Source organism: Tenebrio molitor, chromosome 9 (assembly GCF_963966145.1).
Source record: "Tenebrio molitor chromosome 9, icTenMoli1.1, whole genome shotgun sequence".
Classification (NCBI taxonomy): Eukaryota; Metazoa; Arthropoda; class Insecta; order Coleoptera; family Tenebrionidae; genus Tenebrio; species Tenebrio molitor.
The window spans coordinates 15,368,230-15,383,630 of NC_091054.1; the positions used below are offsets into that span (position 1 = coordinate 15,368,230).

The 15,401-nt window shown below is 36.1% G+C and overlaps 2 protein-coding genes and 1 long non-coding RNA gene across 11 annotated transcripts in view; 1 reads left to right on the top strand and 2 right to left on the bottom strand.

Annotated features, from left to right (window-relative positions):
* The window catches only part of LOC138138784 (histamine H2 receptor-like), a 117,036-nt gene that overhangs the window by 66,503 nt on the left and 35,132 nt on the right, over positions 1-15,401 (top strand). The window lies entirely within an intron of this gene.
* Positions 1-15,401, bottom strand: part of LOC138138787 (uncharacterized) — a 96,677-nt gene that overhangs the window by 15,163 nt on the left and 66,113 nt on the right. For all 8 annotated transcript variants that reach the window (XM_069058855.1, XM_069058856.1, XM_069058853.1 and 5 more), the window contains 2 exons: positions 14,151-14,433; positions 13,932-14,092 (listed from right to left, as the gene is read on the bottom strand). In XM_069058855.1, coding sequence (XP_068914956.1) covers positions 13,932-14,092; positions 14,151-14,433 — 444 coding nt within the window. The remainder of the gene's footprint in view (positions 1-13,931; positions 14,093-14,150; positions 14,434-15,401) is intronic.
* Positions 444-13,925, bottom strand: LOC138138794 (uncharacterized). Its single transcript, XR_011162104.1, has 2 exons — positions 1,114-13,925; positions 444-1,056 (listed from the first exon to the last, which is right to left on the bottom strand). It is a non-coding gene; the product is annotated as an uncharacterized lncRNA (long non-coding RNA).

Genomic DNA, 15,401 nt, shown 5'->3' on the forward strand with positions numbered 1-15,401 from the left:
CGTTGATTTATTCTTTTCACAGTTAATTTAAAATTAAAGTGTCCATACGTTACTTTAATTTGGTGTAAAAAAACACATTTCCCTGTATACTTTTTCCGATAAATGTGTTTGTTTAATTTATATCGACCAATAAATAATAATCATAATCGTAACAGGGAAAATACAACCTATTGGGTTGGCAGCTATATATGTCAAAAAGTTTGACAATTGTCGGGTATTTCATAAATATCTGCAAAATTGCACAATAAAACTAAATCACAGAAGTTGATATATGGTTTTGTGTACCTACTTTATCCAGTACTAGCTGTTAGTGCTAAAGTGCAACTGGAAAATAAAAATAAACAAACTTCTAACCCCAAAATCTTGTATTCACCTGAAGAAAGATGATTCGTTTTCACCAGGAAGTAGTGGTTAAGTACAAGACATTTTAATAATTTGCAACATTATTAACATAATTTATTTTGTAAAATTACAGTTGTAAACATTATTGTTACAATTCTCCACTTTAGAGAACAATGCAGAAACAATTTGGTAACTGTCAGCTTTATTACTTCTGGGTTGAATGTCAATATGTTGTACTGGTGCTTCTCTTACGGTACTGATGATGGAATTCTCAATGTTGGATGGTTACATTGGAAGCAACTGCTAAAAATTCAAGTAGATTAAAGCACTGTATCGAAGTTTGTGACACAACTCACCATTGTTTGAGCTGTAGCTGTAACACAGTACATTTTGTTTTTGATGTTGAAGGAAGGCCACCATGAGTCATCACGAATCATTTTAGGAACTTCAATCTTGTGTCCATGGGGCAATCAAGGTTCAAATATTTGTCAATTTTATTTGAAATTGTTTTAATTGTATTAATACCAATTTAACCTGACTTCCATATATTTCTTCACAGTTTCAACCCAGTTTGGATTGGTAATGGCAAACGATCTACAAATATTGGTTTTTGTGTCAGTTATCAATATAATTTCTTCTCTTGACATTTTCCATTTTCAGAGTATATAACTCCTTTCGGAGACAGGCACCACAAACACCTATTAATAAAACTGTCTGTAATAAAATATGGTTTATTAAAAATTTGTGAATTAAAGAATGGTTATTACATACTTTCGTGAGAAAAAATTGTCCTATGTAACGTTGTTTCGATTTTTGTGGTAATAATTCAGAATTTAGTCCTGCCACTAGTTGTACTGCCTCTGGTGTCACATTTAACTCACTCTATATTATATACTAGACATTTTTTTCACTCGATTAATACACCAAAATCAAATTTTGAAGCACGACCGTGAAAATTTAGCCGGCAAATAATTTGTTAGGAAAAAAAACAAATGAGCGGTCACGGTCGTCAAGGAATTGATTCCACAGCATTCGATTCTTTATTGACGATGTCAAATTCTACAATAAAATTAGTCTTGATTTTTAAAAGATTTAATATTTTGGTCAGCCGAAAAGTCTAATACAAATGTCGTACGGGACGTATTTTCCGGCCCTCCAACTAATCAGGCACTCGGCTGCGCCATCGTGCCCGAAACCAGTTGTCGTGCCGGAAAATTCACATCCCGTACTCTAATGTAAATAACTATTTTTAGGCGATTGCACGAACTACAAAGCAAGACATCATTGGAAAAATGACAAATTTATTTTGTATCTACTATTTTCAAAAGATAAATTTATTAATACATAGTAACAATTTGTCTATAGTATTTTTTATCAGCTTGCCAACAAAACGAGAAATTTACAATTTGCAATACTTATTTACACAATTTAGGTATGGTGACAGGACAATTATTGCGATTATCATCTGCGATGTCCGCCGGCGTGTTAGACATTTATTCATCACTTTCGCTGTTGTATTAGACATTTCTTCATCACTTTCGCGGTTGCTATCCATTATACGAAGCACCAGAAATAAACGATACAACACTTTTTGGGCAAATAAACTTTGGTTATATTTAACTGTTAAATATTCATTTGTTTTCAAACGGTTCACTCGGGTTTGTCGGTTTAGTTGTTAACTTACTAAACAGACCAACAGATGGCGCCACGGTCAGCGTCCGAAAAATAGTTACCTTTCGTCCGCTTGGCAGTACATACAAGTACCTTTTTCATTAAAGGTGCCTAAAAATATGTTGAAAATCAGAAATAACTTTAATCTTCTTTATTGTTTACTGAAGTAGTTATTAGAAATTATTAATAGTAGATTATATCATTAAGAGTAGAACTGAGTCTTTTTAAGCCCAGAGATCGAAGACCGAGGCGAAGTCTTTCAACAACAAAACATGTGGAAAACGCACAAGGGTCTATAACATAATGTTTAGAAAAGAAGACGTAATTTGTTGTTTCCTTCGGTATATTTCTCCTCCCACTAAACAGGAAATAAAAATCCAGTTCATTTCTATTCCTCATAAAAATAAAAAACACATTTGCAGATAGATCTAAAAGCTCCCCAGTTTACTAGGTCGCCGTTGCGCAACTATAAAACACTTTCGAATATTACGGCCTTGCACTGATTGTCAAAATAAAATACGGCACCCATTTTTACGGTTCGCACAAGTGAAATAAAAATGCGCAACAGAAAAACACATCGTTTTAATGTCATGAATAAAAAATGAAAACACGTGTATGCGGCGCCGATCGAAAGCTTTCAGGAGCGCTCGCCGAGGATTAACCATTCAACGTTGTTAACCGTCGATGACAAATACCGACTGGATCCTTTATTTTTGTCGTCGTCAAAACGTGCTTTGTTGTTTTGTTTGAGATGTCGCAGCGAGGGGAAAATTAGCGTTGATAGCGTGCAGATCCCTTTCCGATGGAAATGTTTCGGACGGTCGTCGAATGTCGAAGCATCCCAGGATCAGGAATTTATCCTAGCGCATTATCGCCAGCGTGTTCGGCAGTTTGAGGATGTGAAAACGGAAATACTCACACTTGTTCGCTTCGATTTGTTGAATAGTACAGTGGATGTGATAAAAACGGAGGAAATATGGTGTGTGGAAGAATGTTGAACCGTCAGCAGTAGATCTGTCAGGATCATATCTGCTCCTCTCGTCACTTTTAAGCTTCCGAAGCTTTTGGACACTTAGCGTTGATTTTGGATTCAAGTTAACTAGCTGAAAAATTTTCAAATCCTGTTTTTTTAAATTTTGATTTTTGTAACATATTTGATTAGGTGCAGATGTAATATTTTTTTCATTGCTATGTCATCATGGTCGTATAATTATTATTATCAATGACTGTACTAACATATTTGTTCTACAAGAACAAAGAAGTTCGATTTATGGTAGGGAATACCACAAGGTTCCACGATTGGTCTCTTTTTATTCAGTTTTGCACTTGAAAAGCTCATAGTAAATTGAAAAGACACTGAGAAATGAAAAATTTAAAAATAATCATAATGACGGTGTTCAGGAAAAGAAGAATCAAGAAAAAGTATAGCAATACAGGAACGCGAAACTCGTTGGATAGAAGTAAAAAGGAAAAAAAAATGAAAAAGCATATAATTAATAATGTAGTTATTTATAATTAATAATGTAGTTATTTACAGTAAGAGTGAGGAAGGCAAAGATTTCGTTCACTCGATGCAATTCAAGTGAACGAAAGCGACCTTACTCTCAAGTGCTGAATTTGGTTTTGTTCGATACCTCCTTAGAAAGTCAGTGTAAGGTTGAATTCAAAATTTTGAATAAAAATAAATCACTTTTTTGGACGGATTTGTTACTAGGGAAAAAATAAAATACAAAATAAACAAAGTTCTGTAACGTCAATAAAGTGGTTTTGTGCACGTTGTGGAAATTGGTGATGTTCCTGATGATGTCCTGGAAGAGGCAAATGCGGCGAGGTACCAAATGTTGACTAAAAAATCAAAATGACCTACGTTATCAAAGAGAATTGGAAAAACTTACGATCAAATGAAAACCAGTGAAAGATAGTGAGCGAAAAACGATGAGCGAAAGTAAAGTGAACGAAAGAGAAACCTTCACCCACTGATAACCATGGATACAAACTCACTTTCTAGGGAGGTGTCGAACAAACTAAATCTTTTAATAATTAAAAATATAGATAAACAGTCATAATAAAAGGCAAAATGTCCGGATTAAAATCAATAATTGCATTTTGAAACTCTATTAGCATTGGTAACAACGTAAAATGTTTATAATGTCGCTCGTGCATACATACATCAGCTTATCTCGTTTCACAACTGGACGATCTTTGATGATCACGCCATTGGTGCATTATAAAACGATTTAAAACAATTCATAAATTAGATTATTTGCGATGCAGGCGAATCGGACACAGCATACATTATGGAAGTGCTGTCGTACTATTTTACGCTGACGAATTTTAAACAAGTCTTCCAACAATGTTTGCTTGAAAAAGACAAAATAAAATTCTCTCCAAGATCCGATATATTATGTATTGCTATTTAAGAAACAAAACCGGGTTGCGGTAACAATACACTGAACAACTGTTATTGATATTGTTTTTCGATCCGGACAATACGCGCCTTAAGGCGAATTCCCATCACACTGCTCGAAGTAAGACACCACCCATATTGACTTGGAATTGGTATTTACATTGTTTGCGCCCTATTTAACACAACATAGGCATTAAGCCCGATTACTGTTTGGATTTTCTTGACAAATGAGATTGCGAATGTGTTGCGTACGGTCAAGTGGTTGGTGCTGGTGGGAATCAAGCTTTATGCAAAGAGGGGATTCGTTTGAAAAATTTAAATTACGTGCGAGCTTTGTACTGCAGTGCCACCTGCTGCCCGATTAAATGAGACACAATTCGATATATCCTGTGAAGCAATAAATTTGTTAAAAAGTGTTGATGCTTTAGTACCGTGAGATCGAAAAAAATAAATAAATTAGAGTTGGTTGTGACCAAAAATTTCAGTTGGCAATTCGTTAAAATTTTAATTATCAGATGTCAGTCTCAAAAGTTAGGTTAGTGATTTTTTGAACGTTGAAATCTTGATTTTCATAAAGGTGTGAATTATGTGGGACCTGTCGGTTGTAAAACTTGTTTATAAATCGAAACTAGCGAATTACCGATCCAACGATCAATTTTCAAATGACATTCGCAAAGTCGGGACATCAATTAAATTGCAGTTATCAATAATGACTTGCATTAATTCGGGAATTGTGCCAGGCCTGTTTTTGAACACGTTGTTTTTCAGGTATGGTAAAACAAAATAATCAAGGCCCGTTGTTGGTAAGTGCCTTGAAAGTCCGGAAACTTTTGTTGAAATTCCTCAAAAACTCGAGGTGTCGAAGATGACTATTCGTCGTTCTCAAGTCTGCACTGCACAATGAACATTTTTTACTCTAAAGTGAACATATTGTAATAGCAAATTTTAATAGTCAATAATTAAAAATGACAGTTAATATTGTAATGACATCTGATGACATTTGAATTAAATTTTTACGTGCTGCCAACTGAAACGCGTTAATCGCGGCCATCTCGATTTTTTTATTTTCGATCACACGGTATTGATTTGATGTTGTATTGTATGTATTTAGTTTCAACATTTGAGCTTTTGTGCTATGATTAATATCGATCATTAAGTTTTCGTTAATTGTGAAAATAGTTATTTATTCGGAATCGTATTGTAATATGCACATTCCTAATCTTATACGAGGGCGGAAAGTTAACCATTCCTTTTTATCTTTACTTCCCTCTCTTGGTCAGTAATAGGCCACTTTCCGCCCTGTTATGACGTTTTTCCAGTGGCGTACACGAATTGTCGAAAAACGTTAGAAATGAAATTGCATCAAATTAATTGTTTATTTGCTAAAAATGTAATGATTCCGAATAAAATAGTATACAAACCTCGCTGGGAAGGTGTTTCCTTCCTTTCTCGAGCATTTGTTCAGCTCGGCTACGCCTTGGTAAACTATCTTAGCTCTCGACAGGAATTAAACACTTTCCACCTCGGTATGTAATCTGCTATTATATATCAAGGCCGTGAAATCATTCTTTAAAGTATTGAGAGAAAAATTGTCGCCGAGGCCGCCTGCGGCCGACACAGACAATCTCGACGATGCTAAAGGAGTTCGCGGCAAAGGTGTACACAACATTTTTTGTGCAAAAATTTGTAATTATTATTTTCTTCCGTCACCACTGTTTTATCGTTAGAAAAATAAGCACAACTGCTTTTTTAATTTTAAAAATAAACAACACTCAAAATAAAGAACTTCATTTCTTATTGTTTTGGGTCCACCCCTAATATATTTATTTAAACTCTAATAAAAACTGAAGGAATGTTTTAGTCCTGTCCGCTACATTATTAATCTCCTTTCGCATTTTACTGTTGACTGTTCTTGTGCGAGTACTTCCATCGAAGCTTTTTCCAACCCCACGAAATCTCCCTACACCTGCCCATCCCCATCTATATTTAATTGGATTTGGTGGCCACGAAAGGTTCGTCCTGAATTATTCTAGCGACACGCAATCGAATATTATTGCCCTGAAAAATTCATCCCCCTCAAGTGCCATCCACCGTTCGGACACGGCTTCTTGTTATAGAGTGACGTAATGGGATATCAGGCCGCTTGTAGTATAATCCAGAAAACTGTATTGGATCTGACGATTTTGTCCCACTTCACCCTCCCGACTTCTTCTCCGACTCTCACCCCTTTGAGAGTTTCGCCCTCGAATAATTTATCGCAACAGTCTGACATAAAACGACCGCGCTATTCTAAAAATGCTAATGCCGGACCGGAGTCTGGACATTAGAGGGAATTTAGATTTGCGCTTCTGATGGAGGGATGCATTATTAATAAAGTTATTAACTATTCGGCATGCAGCTGGGATGATGTTAGTTTAGGGGTGATTGCTCGGTTGGGGTGCGCCAAGACAGACGATTAATACATTTACCAGATTTGGCAAAGGTAAAGATCTCGTTGTCTCGAGGGATGCGACACTCGCGCGTGGGTGTAACAGGGTAATAATTGTGTAGGGGTGAATGGCGGCGGTAAACAAGGGACGCGTTTTTCAGAACATTAAAATTATTACCACAAATAATTCCGGATATTGTTTTCCGGGAAGCTTAATCCGGATCCGGATATTGGTCTCCACGCAGGTTAAGCACGTTTATACGACTGTAGTGGAGGTACTGTAGATGTCAAAAGGTACAAATGTAACAATTAAAAGATTTCATGTCGTCAAACACTTGTTGTTCATCCCTGAACAGAATTCTGAAGTTTTGACAACAGTTATTTATGTTATAAAAAGAAAATATTTCCGAAGATTTGCTGGAAATTGCTGGACGAGGCAAAGCCGAGTTCAGCACAGCAATGAGTCCCAAATATTCATTTCGTCCATACATTATTTTTTAGTCGATCAAAGTGACGTTTGAACCATAATAACTTTGAAAACTTTTAAATTTTATTTTTTTACATATTTGTTTTGAAAGAAGATGAGTTCCTTCCACATTTTGTGGTATGATAATATAAAGGCAGTAAATCTCAGACGCGCCGGTAATAAATTCCTAGGATTAGTTTTATAAACGATATTTTACCGCAAACAGTATAGTTACTAAACCAGAATTACGCATTCGTGTAAACGTTCGCAAGCACTGAAAGTTTTATGACAGTCGTTAAATAGAATTTTAAAAGACATATAAAAGAGAATATTCTTTTACTTAGTAATATATTCTTTAACGATTGAATAAGAAGAGTTTAGTGGAAAAATTCAGAAGAATCAAGTGTTATATTGAATTTATTATTTTTATTTCTAAGAGGTTCCGTATTCGTAGATGACTCTAACATGCATGCGCCGAGTGTACAGAACAAACCTTTACATCTTTTCTTTGTTTTATTTACACATTTACAATCCAAAACTAGAATAAAATTTGTGATAAATCACCCATCTCGCTGACCAATTTGTTGCAAATCTCATTAAATTGTTTTGTCATGTCAAATAAAATTTATCCGGCCGATTCTGCAGGCTTATGGTGTTATTCCCAAACAAACACACTTGTTCTGTTGATTTAACGTTAAATTATTTGTAGTTTGTTGAGAGGGGTTGTCAACTGCACGCCCAAAAACGCATACAGAGATAGGCAAAGATTAAATTTGTGCGTGTATGTGTAGATTTAGCGGGGCAATTAAACAAAATGGATTCTACAGTTTATATTTATTTTTCTAATTTTGACATATAAAGTGACACTTTTCAAAATTAATTGAGGTTGGGAAACGTCACACTTTTCGTAACTGGTTACGAAAAGTAAAATCTTTCCTAACTGGTTAGGAAAAATTTATTGTATCATCAATTTGACACTGTCATATTTTTTGTTTTTAAGCAAAATAACCGTGCTTACTTACCTACTTGATATTTTAACACAATAATAATTTATTATTAATGAAATTCATTACTTCGTTTAACGTTTGAAGAAACTTTTTTTTTGTCAAAATTAGAAAAAATCTTGTATGTAACACTTTAGGAAATGCAATTTTGTGTAACTCGTGTGATTTTGCGGGATCTCGCTGCGCTCGTCCCGCAAATATTCCACTCGTTACACAAAATAACGCATTTCCTAACTGGTTACATAAATAGCTATTGTCGGTCCCAATGGCGTAATTACCGGAAAAATTTCATATTTCACAGTGTGTTTACGGTGTTGCGAAAACAACCACTCTGACTGAGTAAATGAGGTATTTAATCCGTCATAAAGCTAAGTCACAAGAGATTCGATCATTTGTATTGGATTTGCTAAATTTACGATCGACCCTTGTCAGTCCCTTTTTAAATTTAAATTCCCACAGAAGCGAAAAGGATCGGATGTAACGCAGGTTTCCTGTAAGCAAACTGCCAAAGATTTATGCGTCTGTTGCATCCTTTTAAAGGTGAGCAAGGTTAAAAAAAAACATGTTTTAATCATAACAATACAGTGTTGAATCGTAAATTCCCGTGTAAAGGATACTAAAGGAATTTTAAATTTGCGGCAATGCAAAATGAGATTTATGAAAGGTATTTTAAAAATTGAGAATTTTTTTAATGCATTCCTGAATGGTACAGAAACGATGATGAAGCCCTTTTTTTCTTTAGAAAGGTTAGTTTTTAGTTCATAATACCGGAAGACTGATCGCCTTGTATAATCCGACACTAGTTTTTTTCTTAGTTGTCGGCCGGTTCATGTACTGTTTTCTCAATTTGGTTGTAGGTCGTAAAGTTTTATAGTACTTTAAGTTAAAGATTTTGCGGGGCTTATAAATCCTAGTGTACCACTAGCAGGGTTGTATTGTATATTTTGCATATTTGCATTGTAGGTTCATTGTATGCAATAAAATTTTACGACCTACAACAAAATTGAGAAAATAGTATAACGTCTCGAGAACCGTACAGACAAGAACAAAGTGTGTAATTAAATCTTATATTTTGTTTTAAAGGGGGGATTTAGTTAAAAAAAAAATTATCTGTGTGGGCAGTTATTACAAACTAGTAAATCTAAACATAGAAACTTTACACACAAAAAAATGGGAAGACAAATTTGTCTTACAAAATTTTTCTATAATATACTATGTATAGGGGGTCATTCCGAAACTCAGATAACTTACAAATCGTTAACGAAACAGGAAATTCAATGCTTCAACAATATCAGTTGTCATGGTTTTTCAATGTCTTATCGAGCCTTACCGCATTTCGTTTCCCTTAGTCTGCTGACTAAATAGTACTATTTTTTTTAAATAAAATACAGTATCCGACCATACCTTCTTCTGCATAGACACCTTATTAATTATACAGGGTGTCTCAGCTAAGACTTTCGAGCCTAATATCTCGGTTATTTTACAATGGATTTTTGTGAAATTTAAAATGCAAGATATTTTAGACGGTGAAGAGTAAAATCTCATTAATGCAATGACCCAAGTGTTAAAAACGTAATTTTTACATGCCTTTTTAAAATGTTAAATCACTTAAGATTTATATCAAAAAATTAATCCGATAAAAAATACTGTAAGGAGAAACTCGTCTTTGAAAGACATCTGGCTTGCAAGAAAAAAGAAAAAAACTGTATTAAACGTGGTTGCAGATGCAAAAACGTAGACGCGTATGAAACAAATGCGTACTATCGCCGAATTTTGGTCACCCCTCTCAGCACAAACGCAGGTGACATATTTGACGTTTATCTTTCTAACCTTACAATCACTTACAAAGTTAAAGACAACATTTGGACGTGATTTATTATACTGGATGCTTTAATTCTTCCATAAAGGACTAAAACACAATCGGGATATTTTAGCAAGGTAATTTAGTTCACGTGCGCTTCCTGTGTCTTCAAATAAATTGACGACTCTGTGAACCTTAAATTTTGTAAAGCTTACATTTGGATAGTGTTCCACGAGAAAACGAACTGTGCTATTGAAGTTCTTATGACACTTCATAGGCAAAAATTGTTTCCTTTTTCAAAAATATTGAAATTTCTGCCATTGCAGTCTATTTTTAGTATTTTCAATAAATTTACACAATTTGACTTTTCTAATAAAGCGCGCCCACTTTTGACAGATTTTACGAGGTGTACAAAATGTTGCTTGGCAACTTTTCATCAATTGTTTCAAACGGTAACTGCTCAAATACCTTCAAAATTTAGATTAAATTTTTAACAACAAAATCTAATCTTTTCTTTGAACCAGACGAGTGATTTAGTTAATTGTTTGTGTAGACACCTATTTTCTAATGTTTAACAATGTAATAATAATTGCGCTTAATTTTCACTAAAGGAAACATGTGTTAAAATTACATTTTTCAACTTGAGGTAATTTTATTATTACTAATTGAACCTTCATCGTCTAAATTATCTGTATTTTAAATTTCATAGAAATCTGTTGGCAAATAACCGAGATATTAGGCTCAAAAATATTAGCTGAACTGAATAACGTATTACTGGCTGCATTCAAAGTTCGTTGGGGTCGGAAAGTTATGTGAATCAGTTTGTATAAGAGAATAAGTGACTAAAATAGTTTCCAAAGCTTATTCCTATTTTTAGAGCGAACAGAAAATGAGTAGGTTCATATCCTAAAAAATTTAATCTCATCCTTATAAATAATTCTGATCAATAATTAATTATATTGATTTAAATATATTCCCCAATTATTAATTCACTTTTATCTGATTTTTTTAGTAAATTTAAATTTATTGGCCTTTCATCGATTTGACAGTGGACATGGCACACGTCAAAGAAGTTGATTTATCGCGAATTTCTACGACATTTAAAAACTCAAACAAGATGCAAACCGTGAGCATTCATCACTCTCGTGAAAACATAAGATGAAAAATCGCCCAAATTTCGTCGGATTTATCATCCTTTTCGCAGAACAAAATCTGTTGACAAACATTTAAAACTACCGTCGTTTTTCCTCTTGCGAATAAACTCCGATCACAGTTTCCCACTCGGACAGCGTCATACATTTCGCATGCTGCCTCCGGGGCTATTATTCCAGTTAGATTTTGCTACAATAAATTTCAAACGGAACCGCATTGACCTTCCGTTACAACAACAACAGAAAACTCGCCGCAAAAACCGATCCGAACCCAAGAAAAATATTATCCGAGCGACTCAATTAAAATCACACCGGTTATTTAATATTTCGGCCGACTCCGGGTAAACATTATCTATTTATGTCGACATTAAATACAGCGGCGATTCGATTTCACCCCTCAAATCTTCCGGTACCGGAGAGAAACCAGTGGCGTTCGTGCGACAAAAACTCTCGCCAGCTCGGGCGTTTTTCCGGAAATCCACATACAAATGGAAATCAGGGCCATATTTGCATATATATGGTAATAACCTGCGCCCACGTAATTTTATTATTGATATTTCACCTCGATGCGTTCCGGAGCTTCGGAGTTGCAGTTTTTTGTTTTGCAGGTTATTGCACAAATCGTGTCCGATAGCAAGATTAATTGATCAAATTTCCGTACAAACACCGTAATTACCGTGCGGTTGGCAACAGTGGCTCAGTTTTAACCGAGCAAAATGAATTTGACGCCGCACGTGGAAAGCATAATCGAGTGAATTCGATGCGTTTAATGGATTCATTGCAGCCAACAGAAATGATATGAGAATTATTTAACGGAAATTTAAAAGGGGTGGTGGGTTTGTAAGTTTTCTTAACAACTCATGAGGAAATACTTTTCTTGCAGATATTCAAGTGTTTTAGGGTCCGAAAGCACCACCTTGCGGTTCACCAACATTAATCTCAAATTTATCCGAATATATCATTGTGGTAAAATATACAGTGTGTTAGGGAAATAAATGGGAAAAAACACTGTAGTCCAAAATATCGCTTTAGTTAAAAAAAAAAAACATCATGGTTTCCTTTCTTGGAGGTTTATTAGTACCAAAATAGAGAATATTATTTGGAATAGATCCACATTCACACACAATAAACTTTTTGTGCAACCGTACGCGAAAGGAGCACTTTGTCTACCTAAAACAGGCCGCGAGAAAAATTGTCGCCGAGGTCGCTAGCGGCCGAGGCACGACAATTTCGAGGATATACAAATCACTAGTATATGTATCAAGTAAAAAGACAATGGCTTAAAAAATGCACACAATATGTTATTTCAATCAGTTCAGTTTTTTTTTTAAGTTATTATCAATTTCAATTACATCATGCAAAATAATGTAGCACTTGCCAAAAATACAAAACTACAAAAGAACGTCTGAAGGCGTAGAGTTTTAATTTCGTTGGATCTTGGATTTGATTTATGGTTTCAGTTATTTTCTCCGCTTTATTATTCAAAGAAGAACAAATCCCAACATTGTTCGCTTTAAAGTCCATTACCTAAGTAGCAATATTTATGGCAGCACTATATATAGTGCAGTCCGTGACTCCCGCTTCGGGAATTATATATAAATCAATCGAGCGCCTCATCGAAAATTTACAAACCAGCATCGAAACTAAAATTAAATCGATATCCCCGAAAACCTCCGTTATAATCCCAGATACAGACGGTCTGCACTTTAATTGATTGCCACTTGAATAATGAACCATCACAATCATTTTTTAAACGCTGCGTCCGTCAGGAACGTCGCCGCAACCGGCTCAGTTTTGTTGGTTCTATTGATTCGATGAAAGTTTTAAAGCCGCCAGATCAGGAACAACATGAAACTTCAATTACAAACGGATCGGTTTTATTCAAGTTTATAATGATAAATCCACTGTAGTCCAATTTGAAACGGGCGGAAGTGAAGTCGGTCTGATCAAACAAAGCTGTTATTGCTGGAAGAGGAGTTCGGTGTACACGAAATGTTTGCCGGCGCTCGTTCATCGCCAAATTGCTAATTGTCGAGACGTTGACCTGTTCGCAACGTGTTATTAAACGTAAAACAAGTGTTGAGCATGTCGTGCAAGAATCTGAGTGAGTTTTAAACAGAAAAGTTTATTCTTATTAATTTCAACAGACAGAAATAAACACTCTGCGAATCGGTAGGTATCATTAACTCTGTCGCCTAGCAACGTTCATTGTCAGACGAACTGGTAAAATTACAAATGCTTTGCACAAATACTTTGAGCCGCTTAGTGCAATACCATCGTTACTAGAATATTGGCAATTGCTTGAAAAACAGAACAATTCCTAGAGTCTTGTAGTGTTTATTTTGTATTTCGTTTTGTCGTTTGTGAAAAACCAACATTGCGCTGACAACTCAAATCATCCGTTAATTGTAAAGCTGTGGGAGATTGCGGAGGCAAATTAAAAATAAGCTGACAGGCTCACAATTAAGAAATCTCGATAAAAATAACATCGGCGGGGTGGTTTCTGTGGGAAATCGTGATATCCCGACCTCGTAAAGATATTCCTTTAGGGAAATTAACGAAGAATTGCGTGGGAACCCCAGACAGCCGCCTCACGGCTTACAAGGGGGGAAACAATCGACGTTATTATAAAATTCAATAAAATTTAGAGCGTGTACGTACTTGACCGCCGTTACTTGGACGGAGTCCAACTGGGTGGAACACCGCTCCCCCTCCTTTTTCACAGTGATCTTGACGAAAATCTGGTTCTTGTAGACGGCCCCTCTGATGCTACCATTCACTTTCGTCTCCTCGTATTCCCCTTGATAGTCCTCGTAGCCGTGCTGGAAGGACGAAATATAGTGTAAAACTTCCGGTCGCCCCACGATCCCTCCGCCATACTTTGAAGTCCCTCAAACTGATCCCTCCGTAAATCGTCAGTTTGTTTTTGTCTTCGTACAGGCTGAAACTGTGCAGCCGCGTCAACGTGGCCAGGTCCTGGAGGAAGCCCTCGCCGGTGCTGAACGTCCCTTGTTGCACCCCAGACACTTTCCCTTTGAAGACCACGTCGAAGGGGGGCGTCGCCACCGTCCGCAACGGCTTCGCCACCAGGTAGTCCTTGGCGGAGCAGAGGAGCGAGTCGAGGAGTTTGTTGGCTCGCGACGCCTGTTCCCTAATGTATTCCCTGGAGAAAAAAGAGCCTTCAATTAAACGATCCTCGTGTCGGCGTTATCACGCATACAAAACGCTTCATGATGACATTAAAGTGCCTTTAGGGCGACAGTAAAAACGGTAATTTTGTTTCTAATCAAGGTGGGAAATTACCCCTGGACATGGACGATACGGGAATTTACGACCTTGGAGTCATTATTGCTATTGGGTAGTTAGGAATGGAGGGGGGGGGGGGGTCACGTGATGGAGTCGATTGTTTCCCCGCCCGCTGCCATAATTAATCACGTAATGACCAATCAGCGAGCGCTTCTCCTCCGGCCGCCATTATGTCACCCCCTTCCCCATGCCAACTGGTTTTATTGTGTCTACTCTAGATAATTGTGTCTGGGGTTTATTAAAGTTCGTCACATGACCCGGACTGGTTTTTATTACACTGTAAAATGCACTGTTCCCTCATTAATCGTCGTCGGGGTTATATTTCGGCAGTGTATTATTTTGAGTGTATAAAAATTGTGGTTTAAAATCAGCCGCTGTATTTATGTTAAAATCTGCCTAATTTGTTTTTTCTGCGAAATTTATATGCAGTGCCTCTATACTTAAAATAATTACGCTTGGGAAAATTTACAAAATGCAGAATAAATTTTGCGATCACCTTCTGATCAGTTGCTGAGCGTCATCGCGTTTCTATAGATAAGTGCTATTAATTCACTGGGAATTTACGATCGTTTGCAGCGTAGTGGTGTACTTAACTGGTGGTTAGATTTATGTGGACACTAAAATATGATACGTTCGGTGAATCAGAAATCTGATTGTCCCAAATTGTTTTGTTTGGTTAATCATTTCAAAAATCTGTAACTAGCTGTTTTTGGAAGAAAAAAAAACAGACAGAAATTTGCTAATTTCAAATTTGAAGATAGTTTTAAGTGTGACACAACCATTGTGGCAGATTCTTGACTTTTACCAACCTGATTCTCAGGAAGG